The 21,752-nt window shown below is 38.6% G+C and overlaps 1 protein-coding gene across 1 annotated transcript in view; it reads right to left on the bottom strand.

The window, feature by feature from the left end:
• Positions 1 to 902: 902 nt before the first annotated feature.
• The window catches only part of LOC308563539 (uncharacterized protein), a gene marked incomplete at its 5' end in the record, with an annotated part of 107,485 nt that continues 86,635 nt past the window's right edge, over positions 903 to 21,752 (bottom strand). Inside the window, 2 exons of the mRNA XM_081150771.1 lie at positions 903 to 1,022; positions 5,697 to 5,751. Coding sequence (XP_081006897.1) covers positions 5,697 to 5,751 — 55 coding nt within the window. The 3' untranslated portion in view covers positions 903 to 1,022. The remainder of the gene's footprint in view (positions 1,023 to 5,696; positions 5,752 to 21,752) is intronic.

A 21,752-nucleotide genomic window follows, 5' to 3' on the forward strand; every position in this document is an offset into this window, starting at 1 on the left:
ATACAGGTTATAAATCTGGCTCTACTGAGTGGCTATGTGACCTCAGTTTCCTCACCTATGAAATCAAAAGGTTTGACTCTAAAGGCTCCTGCCTCCTTTATTGTTTTATGATTCTAACGCTTTTAAAAAGTTGGAAATAAAAACCTATAGTGCCTACCCTCTCTATTATCTATCACCACAAGAATAAGCACTTAAACGAGATGTAAAATATTTCTGTTACCAGTTTTCTTTCAGTGTAGGAGGTAGAAGAGTATGGCTTAAGTAATATAGGGTCAAGGATAAGACACAACTTGTAATGCAGTTAAAAACAATTCTTTACTTACCTCATTGGGCTGTTGTAGTCATTAAATGAGATCACATCCTTGAGAAGTTTATCACGAATTGTACTCTATAGAAACATTCTATACACTGGATAATTTTATGTTGCAACTGAATCCCCAATGTGATGGTATTAGAAGATGGGGCCTTTGGGAGTGCTTAAATCATGAGGGCAGAATCCTCATGAATGGAATTAGTGCTCTTACAAAACAGACCCCTGAAACCCCTTTCCCCTTCTGCCACATGAAGTTATAGTGAAAAGACAGCTATCTATAAACCAGAAAATGGGATATCACCAGATACTAAATTTACTAGCACCTTGATCTTGGACTACCCAGCCTCCAGAACTGTGAAAAATAAATTTCTGTTGTTTATAAGCCACACAGTCTATGATATTTTGTTATAGAAGTTCAAATAGACATAGTTAAATTTTGTTACTATTACAAATAACATATGTAAATATATTTTATTTAGTAAACGTTGGTCAAGCATCTTCTATATATTAGGCATTAAGAAGACATTGATTCCCATTTTCCCAGGGCTCACAAGAAGTCAAAAGAACTCAGTTAAAATGATGACAATATCCTTAAATATTTTTTTACTTTAATGAAAAGTTTGAGGTTGAACAAAGGAACAAACAGCTAAAGCTGTTTTCTTCTCTATTTTCACGTATCATGCATCTTTTAAATGTCCCTGCCCCAAACCTGGAAAAAAAACACAAAAAACCACACCTGAGATTTGGCAGAAGCTCAACTGATTTCAGTGCTAGGTAAAGAAATAAAAGATGCTACAGTCTATTAACTGTCGGGACCAAGTATAGTGGCAAGTATTTAATGGACTCCCCAGCAATGACAAGAGAAAAATGGATAATTATAAAAGCTCACTGTAAAGGGTAATAGAAGACTGACCTTGGGCTATGAAAAATGTGTCTATGGCCTTGGGTCTGCAAAGCCCACTTTCCCCTCCTTTGCACGTTACGCTTGGGTAACATGGCACTTACCAGCTTCTGGGTCCCTTAATGTAGCACACTGGTTCAGGCCTCTGCGTTTTCTCCTCTTGTGCCCTTGGCCTGGGCCAAGTAATTCCCCACCACTGCGCCAGCTTCCCCCTCCAAGGTCCCCTTCCTCCCCCTGCTCCTTCGCTTCCCCCACAGCCCACTCCGCTTTATTTCCTGCTCCATGTCTTCCTAATTCCCGCCACCCCCAGTCTTTGTGAGATGCCCCCTCACTGCACTCCCATCAGCCCTGTGGCCTCATGACACTTATCATGGTGTGTGCGAAACTTCTGTAGGGTGTCTGTTCCTTCCACTAGCCCAGTGGTTCTCAATTGGAGGAAACTTTTGTCCCTGGGGGACATTTGGCAGTGTCTGGAGACATGTTTGATTGTCACAGTTAAGGATAGGGATGATCCTGGCATCTACTGGGTAGAGCCCAGGGGTGCTACTTAGCGCCCTACAATGCCCAGGACAGCCCCCACACAAAAGATTACTTGGCCCCAAATACGAGTAGCGCTGAGGTTGAGAAACTGCCCTAGACTATGAGTTCCTTTAAAGCAGGAACTTTTTCAGCCCTGTTCCAGCAGTTCCGAGCAAGGTGCTCAGTGCTCAGTAGAAATCCAAACAGTTTTAAAATTCAATTCAATTTGAAAATTTAATTGAAAAAAATTTTACTACATCTCTATAAATTAACTAATTTGAGCATATACCAAAAAGTCAAAGGCAATTCAATACTCAGGGGTAGAAGTAGGTTACACTCCTAAATTTTCCTTGACATTTCCCCTATCTAGCTCTCTCCCTATTTCTTCCCTTTTCTCCTTTTAATCTATAATGTATGTATTCTCTTCCTCCCTCTACTATTATGCTTGATTTCACCCTAAAGTAGGAATTTGAACATAATGCGATAAATTACTCCACATTTGTTTACCTTAGGCATTCATTCAATTTAATTTTAATTTTCAAACATGTCAATTAAACATGCTGTGCACTGCAAGAAAAACAAAGTTGAATATGCAACTAGGCCAATCCTGACCAGGGAAATTTCTGCGGCAGTAGAATAGAGGAAATATTGTTTCATTTTCATTATTGTGATCGGGGAATGCTTCATAGAGGAGAAGGCCTTTGATTTAGGTTTTCACACGTGTTTCAAAAGTGTCTTAAAGATGCCGTGCATATGTCACCATACTTCCTCTTCTTACTTGACATCTGACCAACAGAGGTGTAACTGCCACCATTTAGGACAGTCATCCTAAGCTTTGCCTGGGTCCCACCCTCAGTTTCTGATTCAGTAGGTCTTAGGTGGAACCAGAGCATCTGCGTTTCTAACCAGGTGTCCAATGCTGCTTGCCCCTGTTCCTGGTCTTCTGACCATACTTTGAGAATCCCTGCTTCAGTATAATCAGCCAGGTAACTCTTTGCCTGACAAATGTACATCCTTCCCTTGGCTAAACCAGTAAATATCCAGTGTTCACAAAGAAAACCACTCGTGGGTTTCTGCCAGCAGGAGAGGAGAAACATACTCTATCTATCCCTATTACTAAGGAAGGGCTCCATTTTCTCAAGTAAGTTGTCAGACCCTCTTCTGTTATACCCTGTGCGCTCTTGGAACATAATTATTTATTGGAAATATATCATAACTAACATATATTCTTCAAAATCTTTATAATTAAGAATTAAATACTTTATTTGTTCATATGGTAAACACAAGGTCCTAACATCTGAAATTCTGTTCCTCATAGTCATAATACATATTTGAAATACTTTCAACTTCTACTTTAATTATAGCTTTTGGTTACTTGAATCCAATGCTTCTGTTTAATAATTCCTGTATTACTTTCCTCCCCCCCCCCCCCATTTTCAATCAGTCTTCTCCTTTTTCTAACTTCTTTGTCATCTTATAATTCTGTTTTGTCTCCTAGGCTATTTGCTTCCCCTCCAGTCTCTCACTGGCATGTCTTCAATCATTTTTTAGACTTCTTGCAGAAGGTTAAGAATTTTTGTGTATCTTAAGCTTTTAACCTTTGATCTGAAAATAAATGCTAAAAAATATAATGCTTATGAATATGTTAAATACAATATTAATTTCAAAATAGTATGTTTCATGTTGTATATTATAGATATGTTAAGCTTAATTTCAAGCAGATTAAATCAAACACATAGAAGTGCATGTATTTATTTGTACACAGCCCCTTTGTACCTGTAGTTTGTTACTGTTAGCAATGATAAGCTTGTAGATGTGGTTTTCAAATGATTACTGGACATATATGTATGCCCTTTTGTGGGGCCACTCATACCTACTAAATATTTAGATAGTGTACTTAAATACATAAAACAGTGTCCCCTACAGAAAGCATAATAGTGTCTTCTCCCAAACCCAAGAACAGTAATTAACTTCATTAAGCTTCCTTCACAAAAGAATATATTAAAGAAAAGCAAACTGAGACCTTATTGAAGAAATATGTCTATTGGGAACGTGAGCTAAAGGGTAACTCTAAGGAAGCTTTCAGACATTGTTCAACCACTATGAAAACAAAGACAGCATATGAAATAAATTGCTGATGTCATTGCACATCTTAAATTAATGACTGCATACTATATACTGCATAATTAATTTCCTTTTTCCAACTCTTGCTCACTATGAACTTTTCAGAAGGCCACTTTTCCTAAGTAAGAAAAACTATAAACTATAATTTTAAGCTTATGAACTATAAAATTATTTGCTCCATCACAAATAGCTTGCATGCTGAGGGGGCATGATTTAAATGTGTTTGGTTCTTTCTGAGTTTTTCTTTTTTTAAACCTGACCTGTGGTCCTTTCTCATTTTTATAACTCAGAGCTCTAATTCCTGTCATCTCCACTGACATCATGATTTCAGGGACAAATTTAAAAGTGGATGCTCAAACGGCTCTTCGTAATGTGGGCCTATTTTGCACACCTGAGGAGCTGTTTTCCAAATCCTTTTGGTAATATTCATGTTAATATATCTTGGGCTCTTTCAAGAAGTTTTCTGGGCAAAAGACCCTCAGAAACACATTTGAGTTCTCACCATTCTAATAAAGAAAAGAACATGGTACCTTTAAGGCAGGGGGTGCCTCCTCAGCTTTCTTTACTTCTTCCTAAATTTTACTGGAAAAACCTTCTCCTAGATTTATATCTCTATAGCAATCCCTAACATCTATCAGGTGGTAACAATGTGCTAAGTTTTATATGCATGAGTACATTTAACACTTAACATCATCTTCTGAGATAGATACTAGTATTATCTGCATTTCATAGATGAGAAAATGGAGGTTTCCAGAGGTTTAGTCCCTTATCAAGGTCACACAACTAGTGAGTGATAAGGGGAGGATTTGAACCCAGGGAGCCAGAGCTCTTAGTCACTAAGCTGAACTCCATTCACCTTTTCTTACATCCATTTTCCTAAGCCACAGCCACTTCTGTAAGTGACTTGCAATTTCCTGATATGGAACTGGAATTCAGTACATTAGAATTTTATTTTTAATTTATTGGGTAACATCACTTAATAACATTATATAAGTTTCAGATGTATCAGTATTGAATGATGCAGGGGGAAAAAGAAAGGAAGAAGATGAAAAACAATGAGCTCTGCTGTCAGATAATGGAAGACTCTGGACTTTCATATTAAGCAACTGAAACCTCTATGTAGACAACACTAAAACCAATACCAACAAATGTGTTCTTCCCATGTGTCTCAGTGCCTTGCAAGGAGTGGGTGCTGGATAAATGTTTGTTGAAATAATTGTGGAACCAAATGAGTTCTAGAAGCATGAAGGGGATCTAATTAGGGTATGAACAGTGTTAGATGCGAAGTGAGTTTGTAAGAAAATACGGATGTCTTCTTTATGGTAGTAAATAGTAACTCCCCATACTACTTCCCCATCAGAGAAAAGTTCCAGAGGTCTTGTAAATGTTGTGAATGTTAAACAAAATTATCCAGCTGAGGAAAGCAACTTATTACAGTGAGAACTGCTGTGATTCAACTGAATGTTTATTGAATGCCCACAATAGGCAGACATTGCACAACAGATATTTTGAAGTCTTAATTTGTTCACAATACTGGCAAAAATCCCTACATAACTATTCAAATTGTGGCCGGAATTAAAATGGTAATCAATGTAACCACATTTTATAGGCTTACTTCTCTCTAAATTAGAAACATTCTGAATTAGGATAAGAGTTTGTGATTCTAGACTAATTTACTTCAAGTACCTATTTATTTCTGCTGCTTAGTATTTTAAATATAAAGCAAGCTACATCGTCTTCAAAACCATAGTCTTTACCATCATTTCCTGAATTTAGTGTATTTAAAAATAACTAAAACCAAAATGGGCTATGGATTCCCACATGCCACAGTAAACTCACTCAGATCTCGAATCTTCCTTCCACAGTGGATCCTTTTAAATAGTCCTCACTGCATCTGGAAAACAATGAGGTCACATTTATCACCACACATATTAAGACACCTGATTCTACCAACAAACCACATTTCCACTATTTCAAAAAATGATCTTAAAAATTGAGAATGCATAACTTCTCAACTTTGAAACATTTTTATTGTACAAAAATCATTATAACAATATAGTAAAAGAATGGTCTCATGAAATGAAATCTATTTCTCAAAAATCAACATTTACAACATCAAAAGACTAAGATGATCACATATTTTAGAAAAGATGATCATGTATCAAGCAACTGATACATGAGAGAGTTCCACAAAGAAGCGGGACCGAGGTGGGAAAGGGAGTCATTTACAAGGGCGCCAGGTAGTGTTATTTTTTAATTCATGAATCTAAATATATCACTCTACTTAAACACCTCATGGTTTCCCATTGCCTACAGTATAAAATATAACTCCCTATCACAGCTCTCAAAAACTGGATTAAAGCTCACTTCTCCAGTGTTATCCTTAAGCACTTTCTAAATGCTCCCTAAATTCTTGTTATACTAGCTTTCTTGAGGCTCTCTAGCCCACAGGAAAAACTGCAGAAACTTCCATCCAGTGAATAAAATTCTATTTGATAAGCCCTCATTTTTACACATAGATTTTCCCCTACCTGAAATGACCTCACTTCCTTACCCGGCTCATCTTCCAAACCCAGGCTAAGAGAGTCTTTTTCTGAGAAGCCATCATCTCAAACCACTTTCCCCAAAGCAGTTACTCTTTCCCCTGTGTCACAGAGAATCACTATTATATTATTTATTGAATTATTTGTTTCCTTTTAAGTTGGGAACTCCTTCATGGCAGTTTGTGTCTTCATTATTTTTGTATCTCAGGCCCTAGCAGTTTCAGGCATATAGTGATGTTTGGTAAATGTTAAATGTTGTATTGATATTGTTGAATTCTAAGTAGATATATGATATACATTTGAAAATCATCCCTGTATGTTAATAGCTATGATTTTTTTTTTATTAAAAATTATCTTCTAACAATATCTATGTATATTTTCCTTCTAGTGTATTTTGTCTAACATCAAAACCCTTTGCTTTTCTACTGGGTATAGTCTATCTCTTATTTTATAAGTATTCAACTGGCTTCAAAAGAACACAATCCATGGAAACATCTCATAGCACCTCTTAAGAAGTAAAGCTGTCCAAAAGTTACAGAATCAGTAAGTGTGTGTGTGTATGTGTGTGTGTGATACAATTGCTATTATATAATTTAGAATGGAGGCATCAGCTGAAGTTCCATTTCAATCTTTTGTTTTTTGTTTTTTTTGTTTATAAAGACCTGTCCTACAAAGGTTATCAGAAAACTACTAATAAAATGATAATAAATAATATCACCCAATGGCTCTTGACTTTTTTAACTGTTAGTACAAATGATGTCACATTATCAGTTACACTCAGACTTGTTCTTGAAAGAATTCCAGGCCCTTGCTGAGAGTTTCTTCCTCCCCATTGCCCAGTATGTCAGAATCACTCAGGAAGCTCTTACAAGTCATTTCTGGTCATTGCACACTGATCCCAACATTGGTGTCTCTGTTAGCCACACCAGAACTCTGTGGACCACGCTCCTCTCACTGTTTTTTTTTCAGCCCAAGTTTCTTCCCAGCCAGTAATGCACACAGAGAATGGCAAGTAGAGTAATAGCCCTGTCTGTTATGCCCTCCTTGAGGACTCTCGGGAGTATTGGGCAGCAAGAGGGGAAGGTAAAAAACAGCACACTCCTGGGATTTGGGGTAGCAAATATAGTGAGACAGCTTTGTTTATTTTCTCTCTGAACTGACACACAAGGTGGTTTTATTAGGAAAGATTTTTAGTATCAGCTGCCACACTTGAACACAACACCTCTTTCATTCTCACAGGTCCTCCAACATCTGGCCTGTACCTGAGTCTGATTTGTTCCACTGAACATTTTTCTTATGGTGAATTCAGTTTTAGGGACTCCATGTGGCTTCACAAAACTTGTCACTTTGTACTCCTATTGTTGGGGGCAGAGATGTTGATTATACTCTGTTGACCATGATTTTTAGCTATAGTTATAAGAAATATTAATCATGTTTTGTTAACTATGATTGTTCTGTTCCAATTAGAAAAAGCACTTTTTAACCTGGCTGGGAGTTGTATGTCCTGGGACATGGGAGTTAACATTTGGAATGTGATCCATTCTTTTATCATGGAAAGATAACAGCCTTGTTCCCGGAGGTGCCTGCCCTTTGGTACCCCTAGCCTGCATCCTCTCCATCCAGAGGGGGAGGCGCCCCTCAAACCCCATCCTGCATTGAACAATTATACCCATTCTTATCCATTTTGCCTACTTCCCCATGCCTGCAATTCCTTTGCCTACTTTCCCATGTAATCTTTGTCCTTCTACCCAGTGTAAGCATCTGGCTTATTGGGGAGAGGAGGTTAGAGCAGATTTTCATGGATGACCCCCTGTTCTCCCATATTGCCGGCAATATTGGAATAAACACTTATATATGATTCAACCTTGTGTCTGCTTAATTGGCTCAAGTGGTGACAGGCAGCCTGGCCGGACCCATTATTGTCCAGTTTCAGTACCTCTAACACATGTGCACTCCAACCTCAAATCTACCAGGCATATCAGACAACATCTGACCCCCAAGTGTGAACTACACTTCTGTTGTTTCTCAACACCCTCTTGGAATACTCTTAGGAAGAGGAGGGTCATCTAACTCCATGTAACCAAGGTATACAAAACTCAGCCTTGAATCTGAGATGACTCCCTCCATGGCAACAACTATCATTATAAGAAATGTAATGATTGAAATTTCCAGCATTACTCAGTTCAAGCTGATAGAGTGAAGATTACTAAAAAGGATGCCCATAAAAATGTTTATGATTTGAATTAGACAGTCATTGAAAAAGTAAGTGGTAGGAAAGTCATGAAACCAAGTGCATTTGTTTTTTCCATATACCAAAACACATTCTCTTTTTTTACTTGGCAAGTCTCGTTAATATAATATAATTGCAGGCACCTCCCTTTCTTTGATGGATGGCTTTGCTTTAAGCAACTGCCTTCTGCAACTGTGCACATGTAAATATTGACTGGGATGCAACATACTCCATAAATTAAAGTTTTAAATTCAAGAGCTAATTCAATGAGATTTCACTGAAGATAAAAATAGTTTGATGAATTTTTATAATCAATAGGTCAGAAATAGTAGAGTATGCGCAGTTCCCAAATTAAAAAGAGGCTATTTACCACTCTGCTTTGAATTCTCTGATCTTGCAGTGTAACAGTAGCTGTTCTTTGAAAAAAGTATTGGCTAAAGGTCAGCCATTTCAGATGACTAAATGGGAAAAAGCACTAATTTCCTAGTGAATGGGCCTAAAATATTATTCATTATGTAGTCTGGGTATCTACAATGATTGGACTTACTAAATCATTTATCTTGTATGGCTACACTTTGACATTATAGGTCAGATCAAAATGACACATAAGAGCAGAAGGCGAGTTGCCCTAGGTACATATGTATTTATCTTTTTACTTTAAATGCTTCCAGATGTTATAATCGAATGGAGTAGAGCTGGTTGACGTTTGTTGTTTGTTTGATCTTTTTTGACCTTCATGGAGTCACAAAAGTGAATCTCTTAGGTAAAGAAAAACAAAACGATATAGATCAAGTAGCAACCCATTGTTTCCTAGGAGAAGAGTTGGAGGCCTTCGGTTTTGTTCCAGCAGCTGAGTAAATCTGCCCACATCCTGATAAGCAGAGGTTTTATTTGGGATGGAGGTGGCCCAATCTGCATAAAGAGCCCAGCCCCTGAACCCTAGCCAATACTGAAAGTGAAAAATTCTAATTATAGAAAACAAGTTAAAATTTGGAGATGTCTGTAGGGACTGATGACACAGAGCCAATGGTTTGATGTCTGTAGGGACTGGCTACACAGACTCAATGGTTTGAGCACTATGACTAATGTTGAAAGTTCCTCCAATCTAGGCATGTGAGCACAACAGCTGTACTTTGAAGAATAGTCACTGAGCACTAAAATGTGTAGTCCCCTTTATAATATTGTGATTTATAAAAGAAATAGGTATTTGGTCTGTGTCCCCTTTTTTAATATAAAACTTCTAAAATCCTTGGAATTTCCACCCTAGCTGTTTTGGCTCAGTGGTTTGAGCCCTGGCCTGTGGACCAAAGGGTCCTGGGTTCAATTCCAGCCAAGAGCACATACCTCCATTGTAGGCTCAGTCCCAGCCCTGGCTGGGTCTCTCGTGGGAGGCAACCAATCGATATGTCTCTCTCACACTGATGTTTCTCTCTCCCTTCCACTCTCTGAGGATTTTATAAATAAATAAATAAATAAATAAATAAATAAATAAATAAATAAATAAATAAAATCCTTAGAATTTCCTAAGTGGGGAGACTGATGTGACTTTGGGGATCGGTTGCCAGGAGAACCAACTCGAGGTGGTGGGGGAACGAGGAGGAGACCTCGGTTCTTGTCTTCTTGAGGGAAAGATTTCAATCAAAACAAAAATTGTAGGCAAGAAAGAAAAAATTTATTGACTGCAGCAAAAATACTTAGGACAATGAAACAGAAAAGGCATAGAAGAAGAACAGGAGAGCTTAGGTTGGGCTGCTTTGGCCACTGGGAAGTCAAAGAAAAGGAGGAAAAGGGGACCTGAAGACAGGTTTAGGGGGTTAGTCCAGGATGAGTTGCCACTGCCCGTTCCTCCTCTGGTTGCAAGTTTCATGGGGTCCCTTAGAGGTTAGGGGACACATGCCTGTGGGGGAAGAAGAGGGGGAAAGAATGGCACAGGCTTGCTTCCTGGAAGGAGAGTGTCCTAAGACCTTCATTTTCAGGGGTTTTAAAGGCTGAGTGTTTAGGGGAGGTCTTAGAAGTAAATCAATAGAATATTCATCAGCTGTATGCTGATATACCAAAATGAGATTTATTTATTTATTTATTTATTTAGTGGTTCCATACAAATTTTAGGATTGTTTTTTCTATTTCTGTGAAAAATACCAATGACATTTTTTTAATTTTTTTATCAACTTATTTTTATTTTATTTATTTCTTTAAATTTATCTTTATTGTTGAAAGTATTACAAATGTGTACCCCCTCCACAATTTGTCTTTCCTTGGGTATAGTTGGCAAATGGCACTAATTGGAGTTCTGTTGTCTGCCTCCCTGAGTTGTGTGATTTAAGCTATTTACCCTCTGGCTGGGGAGGAGAAATGCAAACCATTTACTCTTAAATATCCTTGGTTTGGGGAAAATAGGATTTACTGGATGGGTGCAAACTGCTGTTTAACTATAGGTCTCAGTTTCCCTATTCTGCTTGTCTTGGAATTTTCATAGCTTTTACTATGCTATAACACCTTTACAGTCCTGTGTAGCATTTCGGTCAACAACAGGCCAGCCACATATATAACAGTGGTCCCCTAAGATTATAATAGAGTTGAAAATTTCTATTGCCTAGTGACACTAACAGTTGTAACATCATAGTGCAACACATTACACAAATTCTCCCCATTGCATTACTATTGCCTACAGTGTCAGTACAGCAACATGCTGTATAGGTTTGAAGATGGCAGGTTGTAGAGGAACAGAATTTGTCTCCCCAGAATATGTCTCTTTGGCATAAGGATGATTTTAGGTTGGTTAATTTTAAGAAGCTGCAGACATGGGAGAAACTCTGAAAACCACGTACAGTGGTCCCTCGGTTTTAGAACGTACTCTGTTCCAGAAGACCGTTCCAGCTCTGAAACATTCAAAAACCAAGGGCTCCACAGCCCACAGCTGGGCCTCAGGACCTTGCCCTCAGCGAGAGCAGCGGGGCGTGTTCTACTTCCAAGGCCTGTTCAAAAACCGAAGCGTTGACTTCCAGGTTTACAGCATTGGTAAACCAAAATGTTCGTCAATGGAGACGTTTGAAAACTGAGGTGCCACCATAGAAGTTACCCTTTGTGAAAGACATTTACATTTGTAAGGAAAATCTCCACTTGTAAGGGTGTCTCCCAGGCTGTTCCAGAAAAAGGGGGATGACCTTATGTTTAGAAACTCTTATCAGTACAGAAGATGACTACTTAGCTACATAAACAGCCTTACCTCTGTTTACAGGGCCTTTCCTAGTAACCTCCCATAACTGACTTCCCCCACCCTTAACATCTTTGGTCTTTAGATGAAGATTTTTTTTTAAGGTAGCGGCTTCAGTCATTTTGAAAAGTTACTCAGTTTTCCTGGGTCTCTCCCATGTATACAGGAGGTATGCATATTATTAAAATTGTGTTTCTCCTCTTAATGACTTTTTTTTACAAGGATGTCACAGCCAAGATGGAAAATTATATTTCCTCACCCACAGAGCAATAAGCTACACCATACAGCCTAGGTTTGGGGTAGGCTACATCACCTAGGCTTTAGTAGTGCCCCTCTATGATGTTTGCACAAAAAAACTGCCTAATGACACATTTCTCAGAACTTCTCCCCATCCCTTAAGCACTGCATGACTGTAACTGGAGGGCTGGAACTTTCACTCCACTCCACCCCCAACCCCTTCTCCAGGGAGGGTAGAGGAGAGAGAAACTAGAGGCTTAATCAGATCACCAATAGTCCATGATTTAATTCAGGGGTTTTCAATCGGTGAACCACAAAAAATTTTAAACCATGCAATTCCTAACTAGTTAGTCAGTGCCACTGACCTCTTTTCCCTTAGATTGTCAAATAAAGAAATGATAATAGCCAGCATAATAATAGCTGTCCAGTGTAAATGAATCAAAATTACACCTTTTTTTGTCATATTGGCAAAAAATATATTTTTTTGGTGTGCCCCAGAATTTTAGTAATTCGTTTATGTGTGCCATGAGATGAAAAAGGTTGACAATTACTGATTTAATCAATCATACATATGTAATGAAACCTCCATAAAAACCCAAAAGACCACAGTGTCTGAAGAGATTGTGTGCTGGAGATGTGGGGAGAGTGATGCATTCTGAAGGGGGCATGAGAGCTCTGCACCTGTTCCCAATGAGACAGCACAGGGACTTAGGTCGGGAACAGAAAATACGGGGTGGCCAGAAAGCCAAGTTAATACCAAGTAGTCAGAAGGAATGTGGGATAAACTGACAGCAAAAATGTCACTACCCCTGCACTCTGTGCTCAAAAACACAGAGGTAACTGAGTTTATCTCTCTTTCAACTGCTGATGTTGAACCACTGTTTTTGCATGCACAGTTGATCAAGGTTTGAAGGCTATAGACCTTTCTGGAGTAATAAGAAGCACCACCATCTTGCCCCCATAGCACAGGTACGAGATAGTTGCCAAGAAACCCAACTTCTGTAGCCACACACATGGAAAATTCCAGTCCCCAAACTTTTCACAGTCCCTCCTTTTCTTTCAAGTCCACTTTATCCCCGGCTTATTACAGCAGCCCAGAGCCAGACCCAGAACCAGTTCAGAGGACCTTCCTTTCCTTTGTGCTATTTCCCTTATGCTTGAGCATAAGCTTAATAAGATCTGTCTGGAAATTTTTTTGGAGTTTTCTCTCAGTTTCTATCTTGGGGAACCCAAGAATCCTAATGCTAGTAACACTCATATCTTGCCCTATGCATCTCTTCCATCTGACTGTCCCTGAGCTATATCCTTTTATAATAAACCATAATCTAGTAAGTAAATTTCTCTGAGTCATGTGAGTCACTCTAGCAAATTAACTGAGCCCAAGGTGGACACCTCTGATCTATAGCTAATTAATCAGAAGCACAGGTGACAACCTGGACTTGTAACCGGCATCTGAAGTAGTGGTGGTGGGTAGGAGCAGCTTTTTGGGACTGAGCCCTTAACTTGTATAATCTGATGTTATTTTCAGATAGTGTCAGAACTGATCTGAATTGTAAGATACCCAGTTGGTGTCAGAGAATTGCCTGGTGGTGTGGGGAACCCCCCTCTCGCCACCACCAAAACACACACACACACACACACACACACACACACACACACACACACACACACACACTAGAATGAACCTTTTTTCCTCTTGGACTCAACATGAGCCCTGGTCAAACACCTAGACCAACCAGACCACCTCAGCAACAGTGTAGTATCAATCAGACTGTGCAGGGCCATTCTTCATCCATGATATTAAGTAGTAGCAGAAATTAATAGCCGTATGATCAGACCTCAAAATAGCATAGACATTGCCATCACCATCTTTGAACTAGGATTCTTATACTATTTCAGGAAGGGAAGTCACAAAAAGAAATATCAGAAATCTTATTAATAAGTTGTATGGGGGTTACTCATACAAAAACTCAAGTGTTTCACACATAAGGTCAAGTACTCCAGATGCCCGTGGTTAGTATAAGAGCCACATTTACATTACAATTCAGAACATAAATATCTGCCCCAATAACTTTTAGTTAAACATTTGTAGTGTTTGACTTGCCCTAGCCATGTAAATAAAATCTAGACACTAACTAATAAAGTAGAAAACTCAGGAACTGGGATAGAACACAAAAACAAAAATAACTTTCTTTTTAGTTTTACCTCTCTTAACAAGGCCAGAAAATAGTAGAGTGGGTGATTTTGGTTAGGACTGAAATATTTCAAGAGTTGGAACCACCAAAAACCCAGCCTCAGACCATGTAACACACACACACACACACACACACACACACACACACACACACACCTCTTCAAAAACATCAGGCATTAAATGTCCAGAGATATTTTATATATGTCATGTTTAAGAACTGACTCCACAGAAATGACATCTTAAATTCTAACTAGTGGCTGAAGCCTTTATTATATGACTCAGACTTTCTATTCTTCTTAGGAGAGTGGAAGGAGAACAGTACATCTTGGTTTATTTTGTTTTTCTCCAAACCTACTCATCAGCTAAGGCTACTATAAAGGTTGAAGTTATGGGATGATTGAATTCTCCATTTTAAGAAATAGAAGATATACTGTAGTTGTCTATTTATTATTAAATTTTCTTTCCAGGGACCAGACATTAAAGCATTTTTTTATAAGTTATTTTTCAAATCCACCTGGATCACTCGGTGTCTTCACTTGCTTTGGGGATACTTTGGGGAAATCTATTGCAAGCATGTCATGAACTATGAGATTAAAAAAATGTAGTAAGAACCTTCAAAATCCTTCAGTCCACTGCATTTTATTTTGTATTATAAATTTCACATACTTAACTTGAACTCTCATCTAGCTTCTCTGTCCCATTTCACTCTCACACCCATCTGCAAGATAAAAATATATGAATGCTTTCTTTGTCTATTCAGACTTTTAGGGTATTAGCAACAGCTTTGAAAACCTTGTGGTAAAATTAATCTAATCTGTGACATCATTTAACTGCTGTGAACTATATTCAGGTAGTACTTCAGGACTTACAAGATTTTCCCCTTTGAGCCTTACACAATCCAGTGAGATAGAAGAGGAATTATTGTGACTCCTGTTACACCATTGAAAAAGCGAGCCTCTCAGAGGCCAAGTGATGTCTAAAGCCAGCTAGCTAGTAAGTAAAAGGGCTGGCCTGCACGACTCCCAAGCCTGTGCGGTTTTTACTATACTATTTTGCCTCTTTCTAACTCTAATGTGGCTTTCTACCTACCATGTTTCCAGCATCTTCAGCATTTATATTTTTCTCATTGAACATAAGCCAGATAGCAAGAAGCAAAATAGAGAAGGGAATTTAGAAAATTCTCTAGATAGGCTGCTCTGAATATAAGTGCCATTTAAATCTGTATGAAGACTGCACACAGCCTTTACAAGAAATACCATGTATATCTTGCAGCCAAAACTCAAGTATCAATTAATGTTTAGAGCAGGAAAAATGAGTAGTCCAAGAAATATTTCTTAGATTCTGTGGTGAAGCTCTGTCAATTTAAAACTTTTACTTTTATTGATGGCATTGGTGCTGAAAATAAATTGAAAATATGCTTGTAATTCCACAAATATGTTTAGATTGTATGTATTTGCATTTCATGAGCTTGAGCCCAGGTCTTTTTTGCCTTTATATCATTGCAGACAAGCACGGTACCTTGAATATAATAGGTAAATTTTCAGTAAATAATTGATTTTGTTGTTAAAGCATTTGACAGATACTTAGAAGCCACCATAGGTTCTGATTTTAAGTGGTTAGTCATCATGTCTCAACAGAATGTTAACAAAACATCATTGTTATTTCTGATATGTACATAGATACAGTTTATTCTTTAATAGATTCACTAACAAAGGTTATGTTCATAATCCTGTTTCTAATCGTAGCATTTGTTGATTAAACTAAGTCTCAAACTTATCAATCATTATAAGTGTGTGTGAGTGTGTGTGAGTGTGTGAAGAAAACTAGCATTAGGCTTGGATTTTACAAGCCTGTGGGCATTTCTGTATTATTCCCTAGCATGGCATCTCCTCATTTGATTTTACTATAAAACAACAATTCTGAGCCAAATGTTTGTTTTAACTTAAGATAAAAAAAGAAATGCATGTTATTGATTTTAATATATATTTATAATATGTTATATGCAACATGTATAATATATATATATTTAATATATGAAATTTTAAGAGATTTATTTTAAGGACTTGGCTCATGATTGTAGAGGCTTGGCAAGTATAAAATCTGATGGGGAAGGTAGGAAAGCTAGGCCCTCAGGAAAAGAGTTACAGTTTGAGTCCAAAGATCATCTTCTGGTGAACTAGGACATACCAATGTTGCAGAAGAAAACCTGCTGGCAGAATTCCTTCTGGCTAGGGGGACATCAGTCTTTTGTTCTATTTAGGCCTTCGCCTGAGTAGGTGAGGCCCACCCATATTATAGAGAGCAATCTGCTTCACTCAAAAATTTACATGTAAATTTCATCCCCAAACACTCTCACAGAAGGGCCCAGAATAATTTTGACCAAATATCTGGGCACTTTGTGGTCTAGCTAGGTTGACACATAAAATTAATCATCACACATGATCTTTCCTCTGTGTGTACATCCCTAGTATCTCTCTATGTCCAAATTTCTTCTTATCAGAAGATCAGTCAGGTTGGATTAGGACCCACCCTAACAGCCTTATTTTAGCTTAATCACTTCTTTAAAGGCCTTATCTCCAAATCCGGTCACATTCTGAGATCCTGGAAGTTAGGGCTTTAATATATGAATTTGCAGGTGGGGGTGGAGTAGGGGCACATCATTCAGCCTGTAACACTATGATTATTGCTACACCTTACCACAATCCCTCCACTGCACTACTCTTCCTTCCTATTATTTACACTTCCATAAAGACCCTTCCAGTTTCAATGCCCTGTGTTTCTAGAAAATAGATCGTATACACATGGCACCAAGAAGCTCTCAGAGTTTCTACCAAGGTTGTGTACAAGTTCAGCCAGAGTCAGTTCATGGGACACAGTTTAGACATCTATTGGAGAATATTTAAGGATACAAAAATTTTAGTCAAAGAGGAAATGCCAAACTCTAGAGAAGTTAGGCCAGGAAGATGGAGAAAACCAAGACAGCCCATCCTAGGGGAGCTTGAATCTGTCAGTGTTCACCAGCAGGAGAGTTACCCTGCTTGGGGAGCCCAAACATTCTGACACTAATGACTCCACAGCGATTGTTTGCTAGATGTCACGGGGTTTATCGCTTGAATGGCTGGTTCAGTTTTCTCAGTAGTAAGAGCCTACAGGAATGTTTACCTTTTATTTCTCTCACAAGCATTAATTATATAATTGTATTTACCAAGTCTGTGGTAATCCCTAGAAAATAATTGAGAAAATATTGCCAATGAAGGACTAGGTGGTAAATATAAGTGGAAAATACTCCAAAAACACATGCATTCATACTCACAGACATTTTAGCAGGCCAAGGAAAAAACTTTTTTTTCTGTTTCATCTTATATTCCATGTGGGTTAAATCGTGCACGCAAATACAGTAAGGCTCCCAAAGATGAACGCTGAGTCATTCTTAAGTTCGTGTCACCCGTTGTGCCTCATTCAGTGTCTTTTACATCGCCTTTGTTCAAAAACATTTGCTCAGTTTAGCTGAAAGAAGGCTTTAAAATTATGCTGATGGTAAGTCTACTTTGGCTCTATCTCTCATTCAAAAATATCTACCATGTTCAGCTACCCTGCTAGAGATGGAACAAATCAAGGCCACAGTGTGGACTCACCCTGAAGTTTGAGTCCATAACACAATAAATAGTTCAAGTCAGCCCAACAGTCATTTATTCAGGCTTTTCTATGTGCCAGACACTACAGAGCTTATCATCCATTAAGGCAGACTGTGTGTACATGAATATACATAATTCAAGGCAATTTGCTCTATTAATAGAGATATAAATCATGTACTGGGCATGGGGACCATGACTAGGACGAGGCAGGAGCTGAAATTGGTGTGAGATTATGGAGCAGTTTGAAGGCTGAGCACTACTCTAATCACCGCTGATAAATTCTACTGTTGCCATTCGTGAAGCCTGAAAAGATGTGGAGACACAAAGCCTAGACAGCCTTATTATCCTAATAGGCACAGCACAGAGCAGTCTGATAGTACTAACACCACGTCGGGGAATAACACCATTTTAATGATAAAAAGCCCCATCTCATCCTCTCCAGAACATTCGGTTATGAACAGTTTATGCCAATTTCTTTGTATTTTAATCAATATTACTAAAGCAAGTAAGGTTTAACACTTTTTAATGCCATACTCAATAAGACAAAAGTTATTAAAGGGGGAATGTTTACATAATCCCCCCAAAGCTGCTATTTGGTGATTACAAGGCCAATTCACCCCACCCTGTTCCCCTCCATCTCTTGGACTGACAGGAAAGAAGGAGGGGAAAGAATCAGTGAAAGAGCTGAAGGTGACTCACAGAAAAAAAGCTGTGAAAGAGGAACGAGGGCAGAGAGAGGAAAAGCCGAGCAGATTGGGAAGAGAGAGAGGTTAGGCGGGGTGGATGGAGTGGGAAGAGAGAGAGGTTAGGCGGGGTGGATGGAGTGGGGAGAGAGAGGTTAGGTGGGGTGGATGGAGTGGGGCAAGGGGGCAGTTAGTTGTGAATAAGAAAATGTGAAAGAATGGGAGGAGGGGAGAAAAAGATATGATGGTTATAATTTGGATCTCCATCATGACCTTTGAGAGATACAAGAACAGATTTCCTTTTTAATTCAGGGAAAGAGACCAGATTGCCTATTGAACTGTGCTCCTTAAATGCCACACTCTTCAGAGACTGAAACCTTGGGGTCCTCAATTTATTAGATTTACAATAGAACCTATAATATTTTGGTTGAGGTGTACCAGACACTTCTTAACTAGCAATTACACTCTAATTTAACCCAGAAAACTATTTTCTTAACCTAGTGATACAATTCCAGGACAGTGGATATGAAAATGAAACATCATAGGGATTTAAATTAGGACATGGGTTTTTGTTGCTGTTGTCTAACTACCTATTATTTTTCCCCAGAAGCAGCTACTTGAAGTATCTAGGTCAGAAATGAAAACCTCTGCACACCAACTGAATCGTAAATGCAAGCAGTTAATGAAAGCCTTATTTCTTTACAATCTATGGAATACATTAGCCAGTTCATGTTGAGCCTTTAAAGTGTTCTGTCTTTTATTTATAATAAAAAAGATGTATATGTGGGTATGTATTCAAGCCACACAAGCAATAACAATGCCAGCAAGAAAAAAAAAAAAAGTCTGGTGTCTGTTTATTATTAATATCTGACATCAAAAGTTCCTGGAGTCTCAAAGCTGTAGCCCTAATAATTAAAAAACAAGCAAACAAAAAACTGTTCATTGCTTGGTGCTTTGAAAAATCTACATCTTCCCCAAAGCAGGCTAAGAGATTAAACATAGGTTAAAGGTCTGAACGTTTGCATCCAGACTCAAAGCAGCTCTAAAATGAGCAACTGGGTAAGTGGGAGGATCACACAATCTGCAGCAGATAAATTCATGTCCAGAGCCCTTGACATGCATAAGATCAATGTGGGGATAGGAATCTAAATCAGAGGAAGAACAGCTCTTAAAGAAATACAGAGTGTCCCCCCAAAAATGTATATACACTTCGAATAATTATAAAGGCAGTGTTTATTAAAATACATTTCGTTTTCAAAATGTAATAGAATCAGCTGTTAAAGTGTGTATACATTTTTTTGGGACACCCTATATATCTGTGTTGTAAACTGCTCATCTTTATGGCTTCTAACATGTCATCATTTAATGACCATCATCATGACAACCAGCTAGCAACTGCTCTCTCAAAAAGTGAGTACCTCTCAGATTTGCGTGAACAATAACGTGTGGATATGTATATATGATAAATGTAAGACTGTAGAGGGAACCCCTGACAGTTTCACTTAAAGGAAGAATTTCACTCTTCAATTTAATAAACGATAAACATAGTTCTAAATGCCAGCTCTCCTATTCTCTGAGGGGGAAATGTGAAAATGGGGCTCCCCTCTCTTGTTTTGATAAATACTGATGGAAGGGTAAGGCTGAGCAACAGTCCTCACCCCAAGTCCATTTCAGGCCCATGCCATGTCCTAAGGAAGGTAGGGGGATCCTGCTTTGGCCTTAAATTGAAATGGTCCTGGATTGATAGGGTTGTGTTGACATGAAGGTCAGAAACCAGACAACCTGCGTGATGGGGCATAAGTTGATGCAGGAAAAAGGACTTGCCTAGTGCAGAGGAAGAAAAACTTCCCTCTACCCTCCTATGTCCCTAAGTTTATATAAGAATTTAACTTAGACAAATTAACAGAAATTTTGTTTAGTAATTTCATGTGCACGTGGGAGTCAATAAGAGAAAAATAAAGATTTGAAGAAGCCATAGGCCCAAATGCTTATATACCTTTTAAAACAAAGAACAGTGAATTGTGAGGATGTGAAAAGACAAAGGGACTTGGGCTAAGGACAGTACATTGTGGGACAGTGACTAGGAAATAGGTGGGGCAAACTAGTGGGAGATAAGGGTTATTTTAGTAGGCTTGTTTGTACGGGTCCATTTCAGTGTTGACTCAAAATGTCTGGCAATAAGAATGTTCATCTCTTGGGACAGGGAGGATACCTTTTTCAGAGAACATTTTATGACTTGCTTTTAGGGAGAAAGGGGGAGGTGAAAGAGCCCTTCCTGAATCCGCTGCTTCTCAAGCACCTCCAGATCAAAATAATCAATATGTCAAAGTGATATATTTCGGGGTGGCATGTTCTGAGCCCCTTCAATAAGCATTAGAAGTCCTGGCAATATTGGTTTCCATGCATATCTATGTTTTGTCTGTTATGCACTAAGTGCTAAGGATACAAACACGAATACAATATCCTTTAAGGAGTTCAGCCCAGGGAGGATTCAAATAAATAGTTTCAGTGAAAGCCACGTGAACTCGGATATGTCTTTTAACCTTTCCAAACTCTGCTTTTCACCAGCAAAGAGGGGAAGGTATGTCTGTTACTTGGGACTTATTTCTTGCTGGAGTGAGAAATAACTGAACCAATAAGATTGCATACTTTGCAAACTATGAAACATGAGTAAAAAGATGATAGAATTGGATTCTTCCTGCCTTTGTTTCTTAGGACTCTGTAATATAATAGAAGAACCTGTGCATGTCAATCAGACTCTTCAAGCAGATGGATGATACAAAAAGGAATCTAAGAGGCAAGAAGAGAGAGGTGCTTGCACAATCTAAGTCTCCTGCCTCCACATGACAATCTCCCCCCATCTCCTTCTCTCCTCAAGCTCTACCAAAGAAAGCATACCCCAGATAGCCAAGGACTGAGCATGAGTTGATAGTGAATCCCTGGGTTGTAAATGCATCCATGGAGATAAAACAAACTACAGGAGAGAGGGCTCAGCAAGGGACACGTCCATGAGATTGATGCACAGGAGAGAGAGTCCATTTCTGTTCCAAAGCCCATGCTAGCTAGGATTTCCAAGAGAAGCCAGCTTTAACCATCTGCCAAGTCAGAGAGCAAAAGCCACCTGGCCAGGAAACCATGCTCTTACCCTTTTATCTGTCC

Source organism: Miniopterus schreibersii (genome assembly GCF_964146895.1).
Source record: "Miniopterus schreibersii genome assembly, chromosome: 11".
NCBI lineage: Eukaryota > Metazoa > Chordata > Mammalia > Chiroptera > Miniopteridae > Miniopterus > Miniopterus schreibersii.